Below are 21,253 nucleotides of genomic sequence, written 5' to 3' on the forward strand. Positions count from 1 at the left end.
ATCTGAGAAGTATGCTCAGCAAACCGATGAGATGCATGGAAAACTGCAATGCCTGCAGCCACATTGGTCAACAGAAAGGGCCCAGTCCTTCCCCATGACAATGCCTGACCGCACGTAACACAACCAGTGATTCAAAAGTTGAACAAATTGGGCTACAAAGTTTTGCCTCATCCACCATATTCACCTGACCTCTTGCCGACCAACTTCTGCAAACATCTCAACAGCTTTTTGCAAGGGAAATGCTTCCACAACCAACAGGAGGCAGAAAATGCTTCCCAAGAGTTTATTGAATCCCAAAGCATGGATTTTTATGCTACAGGAATAAACAATCTTATTTCTCACTGGCAAAAGTGTGTTGATTGTAATGTTTCCTATTTTGATTAATAAAGATGTGTTTGAACCTAGTTATAATGATTTAAAATTCACAGTCTGAAACTGCAATTACTTTTTCACTGCTGCTGCTAAGGCGCTTCAGTCGTGTCCAACTCTGTGCGACCCCATAGACGGCAGCCCATCAGGATCCCCTGCCCCTGGGATTCTAGGCAAGAACACTGGAGTGGGTTGCCATTTCCTTCTCCAAAGCATGAAAGTGAAAAGTGAAAGTGAAGTCACTCAGTCATGTCCGACTCTTAGCAACCCCAAGGACCACAGCCTACCAGGCTCCTCTGGCCATGGGATTTTCCAGGCAAGAGTATTGGGGTGGGCTGCCATTGCCTTAACCTAACACAATATAATGATTTGATATTTGTATATGTTGCAAAATGATCACCACAGTAAGTCTAGTTAACATGTGTCATACACAGTTACAGAGAATTTTTTCCTTGTGATGAAGACTTTTCAGATTTACTCTGTTAGCAACTTTCAAATATGCAATACAGTATTATTTAATTATAGTCACCATGCTGTCTGTACATTACACCCCCATATCTTATTTTATAGTTGTACGTTTATACATTCTAATGCCCTATACCCAACCTCTAACCTACAAATCTGTTCTATGTATTTATGAATTTATTACATGTTTTTTATTCTCCATATAAGTAAGATCATGCGGCATCTGTCTTCCATGTCTGACTCATTTCACTTAACATGATGCCCTTAAAGTTCATCCATATTGTTGCAAATAGCAAGGTTTCTTTTCTATGCATTTCTTTCTCATTTATGTATTCTTTATTAGTATTCCAGTCAGTTCAGTTCAGTCGCTCAGCTGTGTCCGACTCTTTGCAACCCTATGGACTGCAGCACAGCAGGCTTACCAACTCCCATAGCTTGTTCAAACTTATGTCCATTGAGTCGGTGATGCCATCCAACCATCTCACCCTCTGTTGTCCCTTTCTCCTCCTGCCTTCAATCTCCCAACATCAGGGTCTTTTCCAAGGAGTCAGTTCTTCACATCAGGTGGCCAAAGTATTGAAGTTTCAGCTTCAGCATCAGTCCTTCCAAAGAATATTCAGGACTGATTTCCTTTAGAAATGACTGGTTTGATCCTGCAGTCCAAGGGACTCTCAAGAGTCTTTTCCAACACCACAGTTCAAAAGCATCAATTCTTTAGCGCTCAGCTTTCTGTATTGTCCAACTCTCACATCCATACATGACTACTAGAAAAACCATAGCTTTGACTAGACAGACCTTTGTTGGCAGAGTAATGTCTCTGCTTTTTAATATGTTGTCTAGGTTGGTCATAGCTTTTCTTCCAAGGAGCAAGTGTCTTTTAATTTCATGGCTCTGGTCACCGTCTGCAGTGATTTTGGAACCCGAAAAAATAAAGTCGCTCACTGTTTCCATTGTTTCATCATCTATTTGCCATGAAGTGATGGGACCAGATGCCATGATCTTCGTTTTTTGAATGTTGAGTTTTAAGCCAGCCTCTTCACTCTCCTCTTTCACTTTTATCAAGAGGCTCTTAAGTTTCTCTTTGCTTTCTGCCATAAGGGTGGTGTCATCTGCACATCTGAGGTTATTGATATTTCTCCCAGCAATCTTGTTTCCAACTTGTGCTTCATCCAGCCCGACATTTCACCTGATGTACTCTGCATATAAGTTGAATAAGCAAGGCGACAATATACAACCTTAACGTACTCCTTTCCCAATTTGATATGCATCACAGTTTCTTTGTCCATTCATCCATCAGTGGACACTTAGGTTGTCTCCATGTCTTGGTTATTGTAAATAATACGGCAGTGAACATAGGGGTGCATGTAGCTTTTCAAGTTAGTGTTTTCATTTTCTTCAGATAAATACTCAGAAGTGGAATTGCTGGATCATATAGTGGTTCTATTTTTAACTTTTTGAGGAACATTCGTACTCTCTTCCATGGTGGCTACATCAATTTACATTCCTACCAACAGTGCTGGCAGGTAATGGGAACCCTTTTCTCCACATCCTGGCAAACACTTGTTATTTGTTGTCTTTTTGATGATAGCCATTCTGACAGGTGTGAGGTGATGTCTCACTGTGGTTTTGATTTGTATTTCTCTAATGATTCATGATGCTGAGCATCTTTTCATGTACCAGTTGGCCGTTTGTATGTCTTCTTTAGAATAATGTCTATTCAGATCTTCTGTCTATTTTTTAATTGAATTGTTTATTTTTGATAATATTGAGTTATATGGATTCTTTATATATTTGGGATATCAATTCCTTATCAGGTACATGATTTGCAAATATTTCCTCCTATTCAAAATGTTACCTTTTCACTGTTGATAATCTTCTTTGCTGGGTAGAGATTTTAATTCAATGTAGTCCCACTTGTTTATTTTTGCTTTTGCTGTTTTGGCTTTTGGAGTCAGATCCAAAAAATTATAGCCTGATGTCAAGGAATTTACCACTTATGTTTTTTTCTTGGAGTTCTATGGTTTCAGGTCTTACATTCAATTCTTTAATCCATTTTGAGCTAATCTTTATGGGTGGTATAAGATAGTAGTCTAGTTTCTTTTTTTGCACGTGACTGTCCAGTTTTCCCAATACCATTTATTTGAAGAGACTATCCTTTCCCCATTGTGTATTCTTGACTCCTTTGTTGTAAACTAATTGACTATATTGTGGGTTTATTTCTGGGTTGCCCTTTCTGTTCCATTGATCCATGAGTTGTTTTTAATGCCAATATCTTACTGTTTTGATTACTGTTGCTTTGGAATATAGGTTGAAATCAGGAAGTGTGTTGCCTCCAGCTATTTTCTTCTTTCTTAAGATTGCATCAACTATTCTGGATCTTTTGTGATTACATACAAATTTTAGGATTGTTCTATTTCTGTGAAAAATGTCATTGCAATTTCAATGGGGATTGAATCGAATCTGGAGATTGCTTTGGTGACTATGGACATTTTAACAATAGTAATTCTTCCAATCCATGAGCACAGGATATCTCTCCATTCCATTTATTTGTGTCTTTTTAAATTTCTTTCACCAGTGTCCTACAGTTTTCAGTGTACAGGTCCTTCACCCTCTTAGTTAAATTTATTCATAGATATTTTATTATTTTTCATGCCATTATAAACAGAACTGTTTTCATTTCTCTTAGTGATAGCTCATTATTAGTGTATGGAAACACAACATATTTTTTATCCTGCAACCTTACTAAATTAATTGATTAGTTCTAGCAGTTTTTGTTTTGTTTTGTTTTTTGGTAGAATCTTTGGGGCTTTCTATGTATAACAACACGTCATCTGAAAACATTGACAATTTCACTTTTTTTTTTTCCAACTTGGATGCCTTTTTTTTTTTTAATTCAAGACCCATTTGTTCTCTAATTTTGCCAACGTGGGAACATCCTTCCATGCAAGATCTTGCAGCTTCTCCAACTACCCAGCTGGAGGATTTTAGGATGAGGACCCCAAGGGGTGCCTGCTGGGCTGTTGTCACTGGAGATAGGACCCCTGCTGCCACCACCACTGCCCCCCGTCCCCAATTCTGTCCTCTCCACTAGACTTTCTGTCATCTTTAGTTTCCCGGGAGTTTTTCAGATTCCAAACGGCCTTTGCTCATACTTCTGTACGTGCCTGCTCTCTCAGCCCTGTTGATCCACACCAAAGGGGTAGAAGTGCAGGCATGCATAGGACACACACATCTATTTTTCAGCACACCAACATTCCACACAAAACTATCTTATAAGCCTTCAGATTCTTCTTCATCAGAGGACATTCCCAAGGCCATGACTTTCTCTAGCTGTGCACTGCCCTTGTGGGCAGACTAGACATTTGTGGTCACCAGGCCGTGTGAGTCAGGCAGCACCCCCAGATAACTGAGGATCGTACCCTGAAGCTCCTCAGCAGGATCCCCATCTTGGGTTGGAGGCCTTATAACAGCAGCACAGTTCTGGAACATTCTGTCCTGAAGCAAGGCCGGGAGTGACCAGAGCCATACCTACAGGTCTTACTCTTGCTGACCAGCCACACAGGACCAAGTTGGGCCAAAGGACCTTGATCTAGGTCTGGATGCCTTTTATTTCTTTTTCTTGCCAAAGTGCTCTGGCTTTGGGTGTGTGCTTTTGACAAATTCATAAATTCATTCACTCCATTTCACAAATGTTTGAATGTTTGCTATATAACACACACTGGGGTTATGTCAGCAAACAGTCCAGACTCCACAGCTGTCATCATTTTAGTGTTTTATATTAGAAGGAATTTAGTACCAGGAAGAAAATAAGACCAACAAGGAGAATAAGGAGTGTGTGTGTTTATGTGTCTGTGTGTATGTGGGAGGGGGTGTTGCATTTTAAATATGTTTGGGAGTATGAAACAGGTCAAGTGTTTCCTGTAGAGTCATAGAGTGTTTGTGGGGAGGGGTATGCACAGGGTTGCTCTTTCCTTGATATGGAGGGCTGGGGGTGGGTTGGAGGGGCGCTCTCACCAGGGCAGGTGAGACTGAAATGAGAGGGAGGAGTCATGCACGCCTTATTGACTGGTTTAGTTCCTGATATCCTCTGACTCTCTACAGCCTCCCCAGTCCCTTTCTAATGGCCTTTCCCCTGTCTTACAGGAAGGTGTGTGAGACAGAGACGGAATCAGGTGTTGTTGGCAGAAACATGAGCAAATGAAAATTGGCTTATAAGGAAAACAGCAATAGTAATAACTTCCTGACCCCAGTCATTTGGCACACACTCATTTTAGTTCATACACTAGCACTAGTAAGAAACGTGAGGCCATGAGACCACAACCTCTGTGGGCATACGGGGCGCGCATCGGACCCTGGCTGTGGCCTGGAGCTGGGGGAAAAGAGCGCACGGGCTCGGGAGCTGGTTCCAGCGCGCACCTAGCGGTGACTCTGGGGCCCGCCGCCCGCCCCGGGGGCGGGCCCTGCACGGGGGCGGGCCCTCGGCGGCCCCTCCTCCCGGGCCGAGAGCTACAGGCCCTTGTAAAAGAGGCTCCCCGAGGCGGGCGCGGTGCTCACTGCTGTGGCGCGCGGAGGAGTGGCGCACGTGGCTCCGGGAGCTCTGCCCCGGGTTCCCTCAGCTCCTTTCCTTCCCGCGATCGGGGGCCCTCCCCCGGCCCCTTTTGTGTCCGCCCACCCCTGGCGCGCGTGAGAAGGGTCCGCACAGCTCCCCCGCGCTCAGTGGACCAACTTGGAGCCGCAACTTTGTTGGTGGAGCTGCGCCGGGTTGAACGGAGCACTGCGCATGCGGAGCTCCAAATTCAAACAGCTGTTTCCAGGGGCTGGAGAGCGGGTGGGACTGGGAGTCGCTGGGGCTAGGGGAGGCTTTCTCCAGGAGGCGGCCTCTCGGGAGCCATGGTTGACCGGGGCCCTCTGCTTACCTCGGCCATTATCTTCTACCTGGCCATCGGGGCGGCGATCTTCGAGGTGCTAGAGGAGCCCTATTGGAAAGAGGCCAAGACAAGCTACTATACCCAGAAAGTGCATCTGCTCAAGGAGTTCCCGTGCCTGGGCAAGGATGGTCTGGACAAGATCCTGCAGGTGAGCTGGAGGTTTAGGAGTGCTGAAGGGGAGCCCCTCGCAACTTTGGATGACCCTCACTCTCTGTGGGTGGTCATGGGGGATGATCGGTGAGGATATCTCACCGTGAGTCTGACCACTGGAATCCGTCGTTCACCCATGGACACAGGAATCAATGCACGCGCGCGGAGACTCTTTGGAACCTAGTTTGTGCCGAGAGAGAACTTAGGCTTGACCCGCGGGTGAACTAGGGCCCGAGGTGGCTCGGTGTGGGTGCGCGGGTACCTCCCTGGTTGGAGGAGGCTGTGGGGCGGATAAGGGCGTTTATCTTCCCTTGGAGACGCTCGCAGAGTTCGGGGCACCCCCTGGCGTCTCCACCTCCCAGCTCCGGGCCAGACCGGCACCCCGCCGGCTCTTTTTCGGCTTTTCTTCACCAGCCCGGGGGAATGGCGCGAGGCTCCCTCGTCCCTCGCAGGGCTCGGGATTAGGGGGCGGTCGGGGCTCTGTCGGGCCTGACCCCTCCGGGATGCGGGCTGGTGGCTGGAAAGCTGGAGACTCGCGCAGGCTTCCGGGAAGGCTTATCTCGTGGAGACATCCCCGAAGGGCTTGGAGTTCAACTTTGTGAAAGTAACCAGTGGAACAAAAGGACAGCACCCGGGGCGGCCCTTTTCGAGGGTGGGGGAAGGGAGGACAGGTTGTGCAGAATGGGAGGTGGAGGGAGAGTTTCTCCTCCGTGTTGGGGTAGATTTCGTGTGTACTATAGTTGACATTAATCTCACTGGGATAAACTGCGGAGCTTGTTTGGGGACCGAAGGCCTGTACCCCAGTTTCTCGAAGGTTCTTAGCTTCAGCCTGCTTGGCCTACCGTAATGGCCTCCCTCCAGTGGACCCACCAGACCTGGGTAAGAGCTGGTGAAGGCTCTAGGTGGTGAGGTGGAGTGCAGATACTGTCCCAGGTGTGACATTTCTCTTGGGGCAAAAGAGGTCAGAAAGGAACTTTGATGAGGAACGATGTACGTTGCCTCTCCAATCCTCTATGGCCGTATAGTTGCCTCTCATTTTTCCCCGGGGCAGTGTCCCTGTTTGTAAAATGGGAACGAACCGTCTTCATGTGTCTTTCCTGCTCTTCTCTGTTGGAAGGTTGAAAGCATTCGAAAGCATGACAGTGTCTCGCCTGTGGATTCCCCTTTTTGTCCCCAAATCGATGGACACCTATATACCCCTGGTGAGCTTATAGGTGCCTGCTGGCAGCTGGTCAAATAGATTTGTCCTCTTAGGAGCCAGTGAAAGGTTTAGGTTAGAAGGTTGGGTGTTGGATTTTAGTGGAGAGTCTCCTGTCTAGGAGCAGTTTCCGGGGCTGGGGGCTGTTGGGAGATGAGTTTGGTGGGAGGATGGGCTTCAGGAGGGAGCTGGGTGATCTCGCCCCTAAAGCAGATCTGGGTGGCTGCGTCTTCCTTGGGATGGGTGTCTGCCCTGTGTGTGCGTGTTGGGGAGGGGGGGGGGTCACTTTATAATTTCCCTTGAGGAAACAATTCCTCTGGAGAAGAGTTGTTGTTTACTTTGCTCCAGGGCTTTGTTTAGAGGGGGAGGAAGGCAGGCGGGGACGATAAAGAATCGAGCTGCCCTCGAAGTGTTTCCCTCTCTGCGGCTCCTCCGCCACTGCAGGGGAAGGAAGGAAAGAATTCAAGGCTGAATGTGGGAAAATAAACTTCAAAACACGAGGAGTAGGGAAAGGGGGGGTGGTGGTCCGGGTGAGGCACCCGGGTGCAGCTGGTGGTTATAGCTTTGGAGGTTAGACAGCTTTCTTAAGGTGTTGGAGCAAGCAAGAAGTCTGACATGTTTGAGGTCCTTTTAAATCCGCCAGCAATTAGCATCCCCCATCCCCCTCTCCCAAATCCAGCAGGTAACTTCAGGAGAAAGATTTGGGCCTCAGGCTAGTTTGATTGGGACATACTTATAGACAGGCCAGCCTCTCAAGCCATATCGAATATGTCGAGTCCCCTCCCTTCATAGGAAAAACCCCAGAAATGAGAATGGACCAGTGGAAGCGTTATCCCAGCATTGCTTTCCGTCCACAGAAACCTGCCTGGCATTGCTCTCTGATCTGGGACTTGGGGCACTGCTTCAGGTCTCAGGAAATTGGTTTAAGGAAAAATGAAAATTCAAAAATCTTCTTACTCGGCTAGCTGCTCTGGCATTTTCCACCTGAGTTCTGTGTTTTTATCAAGTTCAGAATAATCACCTTTGTAATCCTAACAGAGTCCCTGGTTAGGAATTCCTGGGGTGGGGGCCAACCCCCTGCCCCAAGGGCTGTTGGAAGGGAGGGGGTGGTACAACCTGGTTTGAGGTTTTTCTTAGAGTGGGAATTTTGTGTATTCTTTCAAAGAGAGAAAGGGAGTTAAGGCACCCTTCTTTAGATCTTTGGAAATAGTCCCTGAGTTGTCAGTTGCTTCCTCCCTCTGCATGCTGTGGTTGAACTGAGGTGGAGGAGGCTGACTTTCAAACGCTCTGTGCCACACTGGCCCCAGGCCATGTGGTCGCCCTCCTTCCAGCCTTCGGAACCATCTTGAACCCTTGCTCGCAAGCCTGCTCCTCCAGCTGCTGGGTGACCCGTTCCCCCAGCCTCTTCCTAAATTGCAGAGGCTCCCACAAGAGGAATTGGCATTGGCTGAGCACCTGGCATGTTGGGCGTTGTGGGCGGCAATCAGCATTTTACGAGAGAGGCCCTAAGCTGGTTTTGCCATCTGGCTTCGCCATTTACCCATCAAACCATTTGACTTGGCCTTTCTTTCCTCACCTGCAAACTGAGCTTTGAATAAGGTTTGAGTCTGACGAGGGTCGAATAGATGGAAGCATCAGGCATTGGGTGTGTACAGGTGTAACTGAAAACACGGAGCCTTGCATCGCTGCACAACTGAGGACACAGTGACCAGGGCAACCTGCTAGGTCCTTTACCTGCCTTAGTCAGGTACTCTTTATAGCACCCTTAAGTGTTCAGATAAGGAAGCTGAAGCTCAAGGGAATGGCCAGGAGGGCACACACAGACTTGGCTAAGACCTGGACATCTGCCACCAGAGCCTGCTCCTTGTCCATACACCCTTGCCCTCCCCCTTAGGCATGTGAAGCTGTTGGTATGTCGGTGAGCTTAATAAATTGGTTCTGCTGGACTCTGGTCGGCTGGGAAATTCTATTTTCTATTTCCCCTTGAACAGGCATGGGCACGCAGGCGTCTCCTGTGTTGTGCCTGGCTGAGTCGGCACCTCCTCCCTTACAGCAGCCGTCCACCCCACCCCACTTCTGCTTGAGAAGCACAGAAAAACCAGAGGGTTGGGATGCCGGGCAGGAATGAACCTTTCTCAACCTTCATCTCTGCAGCGATCCTAAACAGGAAGGTTTTCCAGGGCTGACTGTGTGCCAGGACTCTGAATAAGCACTTTACTTACACTCTGATCTTAATCTAGTCTTCCCTTTTCAATCAAGATGAAGACTTGAAAAGATGATGTAATTTGCCCAGGTTCTTACAGTACAGGGTCAGGTTTCAAACTGAAGTGAAATTGAAGTATATTGCAGAGTATATGGGAATTAGCCAACAAGTGTTTATTGAGTGCCTGCTGCGTGTGCGGCAGTGGGCAAAGCACTGGGAATGCAAGGATGAATTAGACACAGCCAGGCTCAGACTGGCCTGCTGGGGAGAAGGATGGAAAAATCCACCTTGACAAGACAGTGAGCCAGGGCCCCCAGGTCCAGCCTGACTTTAGCGGGGGCGGGCCACTCAGGAGGAGATGCCCTCCAGCCAGAGTGGGATCTTGATCATTATATGTGTTTTTTTATTGTTTGTTTTCTGACAGCGCCTTACCCCACAGCCTGGAGTAGGAAATGGCAACCCACTCTGGTATTCTTGCCTGGAAAATCCCATGGACAGGGAAGCCTGGTGGGCTGCAGCCTGTGGGGTCCCAAAGATTGGGACCCAACTGAGTGACTGAACACACCCCACGGCATGCAGGATCTTAGTTCCCCAACCAGGGATCGAACCCGTTCCCCCTGCAGTGGAAGCACAGAATCCTAACCCCTGGGCCACCTGGGAATTCCCAAGAGTGGGAATAGGGAATTTATGAGGGTGTCAGAGAAGAGGGCGTCGGTATCACCGATGCGATGGACATAAACTTGGGCAAACTTCAGGAGATGGTGAGGGACAGGGAGGCCTGGCATGCTGCAGTCCGTGGGGTCGCAAAGAGTCAGACACGACTGGATAACTGAACACCAACAGCAAAGCAGGAGAAGAGCGGGAAGAGGATCCTAGCAGACAGCCAGGAGGGAGACCATGGGCTTCACAATGTGGCTCTTGGGGATCCTTTGTTTCCTGGGGGTGCATGGGTCACCCCAGGCCCTGCCTTCTGCTGGGGCCCCATCCCTAACCAGGTTTTCTTGGACTGCTCACAGAGCTGACCTGTTCCTGGAAGCCTCTTGGATCCCACCGACCTCCTTACCTGCCTTATCCTCTTCCGAGGTTTTCTGTCTGCCCAATCGCTCTCCTTTTATCTTCTGGGCCCTTCACACTCCCCCACACATATTCTGGTCCATAGAGTAAGGCTGATTCCAACATTGAGATTCTGACACCAATCCTCCTCCTAAAAGTTTAAAAAAATTTAACTACGAATCATGTAAAATTACATCTGACCAAATGCTCAGACTGGGCACATGACTTGAATTTGGTGGTGGGGGGCGGGGGGGAACCTAGGGTTAACATGAAAGCCTCTTTTGTTTCAAGCCTTGTTGGAAATTGTAAAGCGCACTGGTCCACTTAACTGCCTTTGTAAGTAGAGGGAGCACAATCGATCTTTTGATTACCCAGGATCACAGAAGCCTCTGGGTCATTCAGTCGAAACAACTCTCACCGTCTAGGAGTGCAGAAGTGGGAAGTGAAGAGGTTGGGTTTTTTTGAGAGCAAACAGAAGAGGTTCCTTCCTAAAGGCTCTCGTTTTCTTATTTTTGTTGAGCTCAACATCAAGGGCAGCCAAAACAACAACAACAACAAATTCTCAGATTGATAAATCTGCTTTCGTTAACTACTCTGGTTAGAATTTTTACAGTTAAGGTGAATTTTTATTGAATCGTTTTGAGTTTTACTAGAGCCCTTAGGATGACTACAGATGGCATAGTAATAGAGGCTTATTGAAGGCAGAGATTAGCAAGTGTTGAAAGGTTCTCGTGAGGGTGGGGGGAGTCCTGTAGGAGGGGGGACACAAGGGAGGTGATGACTGCGGCTTCTAAGTGTTTTCCTGGGGTTTTGCCCTATTTATAGTCTGGCGTTTAAAAGAAACACAGTCCTCCGGTTTTGGAGGCTGTGCTTGGCTGGCTCTGACCTCAGGCCAAGAGCTTTCATCTTGAACTGGGTTGTTTGCAGTTAGATTGGCCTCAGCCTTTGAACTCCATGTGTGTGGTGAGGGGGCGGGGGAAGCAGGGGCAGGGAAGTACAAGGCTTTGGGGAACAGGGAAGCCAGGCTCCTGAGACGGAACCTCGAGGAGAGTCTTTGTACAAATTGAGATGCTAGAGCCGAGTAGAACCACGAGAACGGAGTGGCCTCTATCACTGGGATGATAGAGAGAGGCCCAGTGAGGCAGGTGATCATAGGAGAGCATGAAATAGCATGTGAACACCTCCAGATGTTCCTTGGAAGGAGTGGAGAAGATAGAGGTGAATCCCCTTGGAGATTTTTGCTGAGAGTCCCTCCGGACCCCTGGAATAAATGGGGGAGCCCTGACCTCCTCCTTCTCCCCAAGGATGCGTTGACACGGATAAGAGGGCCTGCTGCTCTCGGCAGGCGTCTTTGTCCACGTGCCACTTGGCTCATCGGTGTGGGCCCCTTACTGTTGCTGAAAGAGTCACCACCCAAGCTGTGTGTCTGTTGGCGGCCCCTGCACGCATGGCATTATATCACCTTCACAGGTTGCTTATTGGAAACAGGGCTTGACACGCGGCAAGGCTCATTAAGTGTTAGCTGCCGCTGCCACTGAGCTCCTAAATGCCACTTCTACGTGATGCCCCTTCCATACCCCAGTGTAGAGGGCACGGAGTCAGATCTTCGTAGAGCAGAAGAAAGGGCAACTGACTTTCTTTTCTTTTAATTATAGTGAAAAGCACATACCAAAGTATACCCTTTGTACCTTTCTTCTGAGTGCTGTTGAGTAGTGTTACGTGTATTCACGTTACTGTGAAACAGATCTCCAAAATGTTTTCATCGGCAAAACTGAAACTCTAGACCTGTTAAACAGCTCTCCTTCCCCCCACCTCCCGCCTCTCCCCAGGGCTGTGTGACTACCATTTTACTTTCTGTTTCTGTGAATTTGGCTACTCTAGATAGCTTACAAGTGGAATTGTATAGTGTTTGTATTTTGGTTTAAAATGGTACAGCCACTATGGGAGACAGTGTAGAGATTCCTCAAAAAATTAAAAATAGACTGCCAGGTGTGTGTGTTTTCCTGGCTCAGCAGTATCTATTTCTTTGCAACTCAGTGGACCGAAGCTTGCCAGGCTCCCCCAGGCAAAAATACTGGAGTGGGTTGCCATAACTTCTTCCAGGGGATTTCCAGACCCAGGGATCGAACCTGGGTTTCCTGCATTGCAGGCAAATTCTTTACTGTCTGAGCCACCAGGGAAGGCCACGTGATCCAGCAATTCCACTTCTGGGTGAACCACCTTTGTATTTGTTTATTTATTTGAAGATTTTTGGGGGGAGGGGGGATGTGGACCATTCGTCTTTATTGACTTTGTTCCAATATTGATTCTGTTTTATGCTTTTTATTTTTTTTTTCCGGCTAGGAGTCCTGCAGAGTCTTAGCTCCCCAACTAGGGATTGAACTCGCTCTCCCTGCATTGGAAGTTGAAGTTTTAACCACTGGATGGCCAGGGAAGTCCCTCCGGCACCCTTGTGAAAAAGCTAGAGAGAGGGCAGGATGGAGGGTCCGTTTTCATTGCAGCCCTCCTCGGGGAGGTGTGAAACTGCCTGATGGTTCTGGGCTGCAGCCACAGGACAGAGGGGTGAGGGTCAGATGACCAGGCTGTCTGGGTTGAGCCAAAGAATTTGAACTCACCAAATTTTTGCAATTTTCCAGTAAGGGAGTCAACAGCATTTCAGAAAGATTCCTCTTCCTTCAACAGCTGTTTGTAACTTAAAAGAAGTGGAGCATTCTGTTCTAAACTAACGTTTCTGCGGGCTGAGCCTTTTACCCCCTCGGTGTTCTGATAAAGATGTCTCCTCCCTCTCTTCTGATGTGAGGGAGTGTGGTTTTTTCCACCAAAGCCCACAGAGCTCACAGCCCCATAAAAGAGCCCACCCACACTCCCTTACACCCAGCTTGCAGTTAGGGTACCTCTCTCTCCCTTCCTTGTTGGTCCAGGTCTGGGTCCCCTCCATTCATGACGCCTTAGTTGCCTTTTTCAGTAATCGTAGGGGGTGGGGTGCTCCAGCTCTGTATAGCTGCCTGAGGTGTCTCGCCTTTTTGTGAGCAATTCATCTGACACCCCAAACTTCAGAAACCTGAGCAGAGTTGGGGGATCACAGGGGGACCCCTGCCTGCCAGCTGTCACTTTGGTGTGACAGAAACCTCACTTCGAAGCCTCAGAAACTAGATGGGGCTTAGCCCTCTGGAGCTCTGTCTAGCTGGGGAGAGAAACAGGGCTATAGTGCTGAAATGAGGGGAAATATAGTCCTGGTGCCAAGTGATGGGTTGCAGATGGTGAGGCTGGAGAGATGGACGAGGGTCAGGGGGCCTTGGAGGAGGCAGTTCCTGTTTCCTGAGGCCTGCCTGTAGAGCCCTGTGGCCTGTGGTGGGGAGGGGTCTGGCTCTGAGCAAAACGTTGCACCTGCCCTCAGGGAGCCCCTACTCTAGAGAAAGACAGGTAAAGAGGTTGCTACCTGAGTGGTGTTCATAGGTGCAGCTGGAGGTCCCAGGCGTGTACTGTTGAGAGGTGAATTTCTGCTCTTGAACTTAAAGTGGAGGGGGGAGCATTGAGGTGGGCAGAAGCGATGAGTGGAGTGGGCTGCAGCCCCCGTGAACTTTCTGCCAAATACCTGCCAGGTGCCAGCCTGGTTCTTACCTGATCTCATTGAACCTGTCCTGTGGGTTAGGTGTTATTGCTCTGCTGAGGTCAGGGGATTTGCCCAGGGCGGCATGGTTAGCTAGAGGCTGAGAGTCACCTTGCCTTGCTGATTTCACAGCCTTGGATCTGAAGGGAGGTAGAATCAGGAGGTGGAAGTGATGGGAGTCGGCAGGGATTGGGGCCTGGGCTGCGGATGATTCCACCTAGCAGTTGCTGAGCACTTGCTTCCCACTGGCAGTGGGAAAGGTTTGTGTGCATCATCTCATAGTCCTGGGGCAACCCTCTGCTGGAGGATTAGCAACCCCACCTTAGGGCAAGAGCAACAGAGTGGCTCCTCCAGCTTCACTCTTTTGCCCAAGGCTGTACAGCTAGGAGGTGGGAGAATGTGGATTTGAACCCAGAGCCCACACTATGAAACATACAAAAACAAGGAGCAAAGGCCCAGAGGTGGGAAAGTACAGGGTATGTGTGGTGGCTGCAGAACCCTAGGGTGCATCGGGAAGTTCTCTGTGTAATTGGCTGAATACTTAGCCACATGACTTTGAGCAAGTCAGTCTCCTAATCTGTGAAATGGGACTACAGTATAGCATTGCCCTCATTCCTGCAGAATCCATGTAAACACACTTGACCGGCCCAAGCAACTGGTGATTTCCTCTGTTAGCTGCTGCTCTTGTTACCCAAAGCTCGGCCTCTCTGTACACCAGTCCTGAATCAAATCCCAGAGACAGTATTGGCTGAAGTAGAAACGGATAGCTTTATTGTGTTTTGCCAGGCAAAGGGAAACACAGTGGGCTTCTGCCTTGAAAAAAATAGGTGTTTCTTGAAAAAATGGGTGTCTCTCATCAAAGAGCTTGATGAGGGTTTAGAATAGTGAGTCCAAAGTGGGGTCTCTTTGGGATTAGAGTGTGCAGAGTTTCGGGTGGTCAACTCCTAATATTGATAAGTTTCTCTGGTCCCTTTAATCTTGCCTCAGGTGGTTTCTTGGCTACTCCTTCCCTGATTAGCCGCCCTTTGGAACTCGGGGAAGGTCACGGAGGCTGGAGTCTTGCCTACAAGAAATGGGGGACAGAAAGGCGTCCAAGCCTAGGAGCCCCACAGGGCTGTACTCGGTTTGACTCTGGCACCTCCATCTCTGGGGCTGTTCCCAATGCCTACTTCAGGCCCCGCCGTGTATTGAGCTCCCAACCTGGAGATGGAGACACGGATGATAAAGCCCACCAGAACTCCTGGTGGAGTCACCCACCATTTTTCATTTCCTGCAGACTCATCCACCTCCCAGGAGAAAAGGAAGGTGTATCGCCTCTTGCCTTCCAGCAGAGCCCTGCCTCCTCCTCTGGAGAAAGGGGATGAGTCCTGGGAGGATCCTGGGTCCAGATGACCTCACGGGTGACATCCCTGGAGGATTGGTCACACCGGATGTGGGGTCTAAGTTGTGTCCTCCTTGGGGTCAGACACCACCCACCTCCCCTCTCCATGGGTCCTTGATAGCCAGGTCCCGTTGACTGGCTTTGAAGTGTGCATTCTGTTTTTCCCCTTCTCTCTAAATATTTGGGTTTCCTGCTGAAATATTTCGGCAGGGTTGTGTCCTTCTGGCTGTTGTCACCTCCCATGGCACTCTGTAATCAGGCTGCCTGGCTGGCCCCTCCTGCTCGGCAGAGGCTTGCCCGCAAGCTCTGTGAGAAGTGTCGGGGTGGGGGGGGGACCTGGGGGCGGGGTCAGCCTGGCTCTTCCTGTAGCCTAGTGGCTGGTCCTGTGGGTCGCCTGGGGACTGGGGGGCCACAGCAGCTGCCGAGGACTCAGTGGAGCCCCTTCCTTTGCACGTGTGCCCAGTGCTTGGGGCCAGAGCTGGGGCTGGGAAGCCCTTGTCTGAACCGCTGTGACGGGAATAGCTGGTTCTAACTTGAGTTCTGATTCTGCTGCAGTGCTGGTCTGTGCTGTGTGACCCTGGTCAGATTTCACCTCTCTGGACTCTACTTCCCTGGACTCTGTGTGTGTTAGTCACTTAGTCGTGTCCAACTCTTTGCGACCCCATGGACTGTATAGCCTGCTGGGCTGCTCTGTCCATGGGATTCTCCATAGAAGAATACTGGAGTGAGTGGCTGTTTTCCTTCTCCAGTGGATCTTACTGATCCAGGGATCGAACCTGGGTCTCCTGAATTTGCAGGCAGATTCTTTACTATCTGAGCGATAGGGAAGTCCCATTTTCTTGGAGTAAGTCCATCCATTCATCGAAGAAGGCTTGCTGCTGCTAAGTCGCGTCAGTTGTGTCCGACTCTGTGTGACCCCATAGACGGAAGCCCACCAGATTCCCCCGTCCCTGGGATTCTCCAGGCAAGAACACTGGAGTGGGTTGCCATTTCCTTCTCCAATGCATGAAAGTGAAAAGTGAAAGGGAAATCATTCAGTCGTGTCCGACTCTTCGCGACCCCATGGACTGCAGCCTACCAGGCTCCTTCGTCCATGGAATTTTCCAGGCAAGAGTACTGGAGTGGGGTGCCATTGTAGGCCTTGTATATTAGGCCTAGCTGGACTGCACACTTCTCTGCTAGATTACACATTTCCCTGGTGGCTCAGACAGTAAGGAATCTGCCTGCAATGCAGGAGACCCGGGTTCGATCCCCATGAAGTCACAATGAGTTGGACATAGATGAGTGACTAACACACACATACCCAGCATAGACCGCAGGAGCCCCATGTGGGCAGGGCCCACACCCTGGAACAGGAGCCTCCCTGCCCAGGTTCTAGCCCGGTAAGCGACTTGCTTGGAATCTGTTTGTGGGACCCCTGGGTGCCCAAGCAATGTACCTGGCTCTGGTTGGGAGGCAGAGAGCTGTGTGGGCCTTTGGGTTGGAAGTCTAGTCGCAAGGGACCCAACCTCCTACAAACTCAATGGCCATGAGTTTGAGCAAACTCTGGCAGATAGTGAAGGTCAGGGAAGCCTGGCGTGCTTCAAGTGCATGGGGTTGCAAAGAGTTGGATACGACTTAGCCATTGAACAACAACAAGCCTCCTGCAAGGTCAAGGTGGTTACCTGGGTAAACCGAGCCAGGACAGACTCTGGCCCCAGCGAGCAGAAGGAGGTGGCTTTATCAAAATAAAGCTGCTTGAGGTGGGGCCTCATTGCCTGGTGGTCAGGCATAGGCTTTCAAGTCACACAGCCTTCGAAAGCTGGACCCCGATCCTCTGGCTTCATCAGAAAGTGATGGTTCCCATCTCGCTGGGCACAGAGACCACCCAAGGACACACGTGGAAGGTGCACTCCGATCTTTTCCCCTTTGAGGGACTTTACAAGACCAACAGCTCTGCCTCTCTGGATCTGTTTATCTGCAGGAGTCCCCTTACTCCTTTCCCCTGGGCTTAGCAAGACCCATCGTAGTGAGCAGGCCTAGCAGGCCTAGCAGGCCTGCCCTCCCCATGGGAGGTGATTTCTGCTTTCAAGGAACTTGAGACAGAGCGGAGACCCATTCCTTCCTCCGTGTGGATGTTTACCCAGTGTGTGTGCAGGCCTGGTGGAAACCTGCTGCAAAGAGGATGAGCAGGTCCTCCCGCCTGTCAGGGAGTGTCCCCAGACCCTGTGCCATGGAAACCACGGGGCACGTGGACGTGCAGGGGGGCGGGGGGAGAAGCAGGGAAGAAGGAGGAAGGCATGACTGCAGCCTGCCCTGGGCCTTCTCTACCCCGCGGCCCACCCCTCGCCCACCCCTCGCCCACCCCTCGGGGCTGAGCTGACTGGGATGTCAGCCCCAGGGGATGGAGCGGGACTGTTGCCCAGTGTTGCCTGCAGCACCTGGGTGACTTCTGGGGTTTGCATCCCCTGGCCCCGCTAGGTTCCCACCCTTGGCCTTACTACGGGCTTCTGCACAGCCACTCCTCTGAAGTGCCTTCCTGTGATCTCTCTGAGGTCTGACTGGGAAATGTCATCCCCTTTGCTTGATGGGAAAACTGAGGCCTGGTGAGAAGCGTTCATTCATTTATTTATTCTGGCTGTGGTGGGTTTTCCTTGCCACATGCAGGCTTTCTGTAGTTGTGATGAGTGGGGTCTCCTCTTCATTATGGTGCCCGGGTTTCTCATTGCAGTGGCTTCTCATTGTGCAGCTCAGGTTCTAGGCTCACAGGCTTCAGTACTTGCAGTGTGTGGGCTCAGTAGGTGTGGTGCACGGGCTTAATTGCTCCGAGGCATGTGGGATCTTCCCTGACCAGGGATCAAACCTGTGTCCCCTGCATTGCAAGGCACATTCTTAACCACTGGACCACCAGCCTTTAAATCAAAGCCCTGAACAGCCTTTAAATCAAAAATCTTCATATGTGTTGGGTTGCAGAGCCTTTATTTCACTTACACTAACCTGGCCTGATTTCCTAACCTGCCCCACCCCAGCACACCCTTTCCTGGAGCGCCAGTTTCCCTACCCACTAGTGAGTTTTTCTGGAATAAGAAGCAGAGGTTGAAATTGTGGTCAACCCCCTCACCGCACAGGGTTTGGGGGGCCATCCAGAGCCTGGGGCAGAAATGACCTGATGCCTCGCTGGTCCTTCACAGGACCCTGCTCCCCAAGGGTTTGAGCCTAAGGAGGTGTTGTTGGCTGGTTTCTTGGAGGCTGGCGGGGATGAGGGAGGAGGGTCAGCCCTGTGTGCTCCTCCTGGCAGCAAGTCATAAAATGTGAAGCTGTAGGGAGCTTAATGGTTATCTAACTAGCCTCCCTTTACAGTCCTGGAACCAAGGCCTTGGGAGGTTATGTAACTTTTCCAAGGTTACTGTGCTCTCCAGGGCGGGGCAGGTAGAATAAAGGAGTAGGTATTGCTAAGTGGGGCAGTTAGGGAAGGCTTCTTGGAGGCAGTGGCCTCGGGAAGTGGGAGGTGGTCACTGCTGCAGCAGTCAGGGATTCTGATAGAGTTGCATCAGGACCACCGACTCAGAAAACCTGTCATGGTTTCCCCCGCAGACTTAGACCACACGGGGGGAGCAGAGTCCAGAGCACATGGGCCGCTGCAGAGACCTAGGCTCTGAGTCTGATCCTTGCCAAGAGCCAGGGTCCTTGCAGCGGCCCCAAAAGATCTAGACTCTGCTCCCTGTGGGGTCTTGCCTCTGTCTGGATCCCTACCCTTGATCCCTGCTGCAGACTGGAGGCCATGCCCCTAGGGTGAGGAGGTTGTCTAAAACCCTGCACGCTCACAGCACTTCTCAACCTTTACCAGGAACTCAGGTCTGTGTCCGCTGATAACGGCAGTCACCTTGCAGGTGGGGGCAGAGAGAGGCGTTCCAGCCATCACTCGACAGCAGGGACCACAGCTGGCACCTGGTGAAGGAAGAGCAGGTGGGAGCCATCTCACACCTCAGGGACTCCCTACAGGGGGACCATAGGTGCTGTGCAAATTCATGTGCAGATAAGACAACTGAGGCAGAGGATTAAATAAGTCATTCCAGGTCACGCAAAAGCTAGTTAGTCGGCCTGAACCCAAGCCTCTGGGTTCAGAGCCCCGCAGAGTTGCCCCGTTTAGACTCCGTGATGTCCTAAAATCAGGGCCTCTTTTACCAGCTGTGCTGGGCCACCAGCCCCTCCTAGAGACTGGCTTCTCCCTGGATCCTGTTGGCTCTAGCCACCCCCTCCCCGCCCCCTCCACCCCAAAGCACACCGGGCTTGCTCACTGGCCCTTTGCTGGGCACTGCTCTCTTCAGCCTTTGTGGGTCCTGACATCGCTGTTTCCTGACCTGGTTTAGGTTTGTTCACCATTTGCAGTGTGAAAGGTTTGAAAGCAGGAGAAACCTGGGTTAGGTAAGTCAGTGCCACAGTTCAGGGCAGGTGCCGTCAGCTCCATCCCTGCTCCCAGCCCACTCCCCTGGCATCCTTATGGACCTGTCAGGCCCTGACCCTTCACTGCAGGATTTGTGGGTCAGGGCACCCAGAGTCCAAGCTCTCAAGAAAAAAAATCAAAGACCTGGAAGAGGGAAGTATAGCTTGCCTCTTGGCGATGGGGTTCCTGTCTGAATCTCCCCAGCAGCTACAGCCACACTTGTGACTTGTCCCCCACTTGGCTTCCCCAGGGCTAACCCCTCTTGGGACTGTGGTCTCCCCCTGGGGAGGGGACAGCTCTTGCCTTGCCTTTCCCATCACCCGCTCAGATCTGCTTGCACGACTCAGGTCAGGCTGGCTATTTTGCGGTGAGCAGAGGACCCCCGGGGTGGGTGAGCCCTTCATGGACGTGAGTGTTGGTTTTGGCTTGGGTGCCCCTTGTGTCTCATTCAAGGTTCTTGTTCCCCCCATGCCTCTGGGTGCAGGACGGCACCTGTTCAGACTCTCCGGAGGAGAAAGAACGGCAGCCACATGCCCTCCCCATAGCTCCTGTTCAAATAAAACTCTCTCGCCTGCCTCCCGGGTCGAGGAATGCATCCTGACAGTGTTAGCTTTGGATGTGTGCCCTGCACCACGCCGCCCCCCACCCCCCACCCCGCAGCATCCCGCCCCCTTTGGAGCAGTGGGTGGAAGGGCTGCCTCTGGCCGAGGGAGAGTGCTGAGTGGGCTGAGCTCACTGGTGCAGTAATGTCTTGTCAGCACCCCCCGGGGAGCAGGAAAAGGGAGGGTGTCCTGGTTATCAGCTTTTCAACACCCTACCTCCCCCAGCCCCCGGGGACGCGCGAAGACAGAGCCGGGTCCTGGGCCTGGCTGAGCGGACTTGCTGTGTGACTAGGCAGGTCCCCTCCTCTCTCTGAGCCAAGGACTTCTTCACTAAGGCCGATTAGAGTCTCACTGAGCGCCAGCACTTTGCCCATTGCTGGTTCAAGGTTTGTGGGAATTATGAGCCATATTTAGACATTAGCCTTGCCTTTGAGGTTGGGCCAGGCCTGGTGGCTCAGTTGGTAGAATCTGCTTGCAATGCGGTAGACTCAGGTTCGATCCCTGGGTCGGGAAGATCCCCTGGAGAAGGAAATGGCAACCCACTCCAGTATTCTTGCCTGGAGAATCCCATGGACAGAGGAGTCTGGTGGGCTCCAGTGCGTGAGGTCACAAGAGCTGTACGTGACGTACCTACCTACCTACCTAAGGCCCTGCGATGTATATGAAGGATTATGCAGGTACAGCAGGCTGTAGGGGCCTTTCATATGCTCCAAGGTAGAAATGTTGCTGTAGGTGGGGGTTGGGGGGAGATGCCAGGGAGGGCTCCCCTGACCTTGAGGGTTGCCTTCTATGAGCCCCCTCATTTTCTGAGCACCTCCTTGCCCCCACGTGAGAGCACATTGCTCTGGGGTTGTACCTTGTCTGCACCCCT

General features: G+C 50.8%; 1 protein-coding gene across 1 annotated transcript in view; it reads left to right on the forward strand.

Annotated features, from left to right (window-relative positions):
• KCNK5 (potassium two pore domain channel subfamily K member 5) overlaps window positions 5,370–21,253 on the forward strand; it is a 40,480-nt gene continuing 24,596 nt past the window's right edge. Inside the window, exon 1 of the mRNA XM_005696286.3 lies at window positions 5,370–5,910. Within this exon, the coding sequence (XP_005696343.2) occupies window positions 5,725–5,910 (186 nt within the window). The 5' untranslated portion in view covers window positions 5,370–5,724. The remainder of the gene's footprint in view (window positions 5,911–21,253) is intronic.

Source organism: Capra hircus, chromosome 23 (genome assembly GCF_001704415.2).
Source record: "Capra hircus breed San Clemente chromosome 23, ASM170441v1, whole genome shotgun sequence".
NCBI classification, from domain to species: Eukaryota; Metazoa; Chordata; class Mammalia; order Artiodactyla; family Bovidae; genus Capra; species Capra hircus.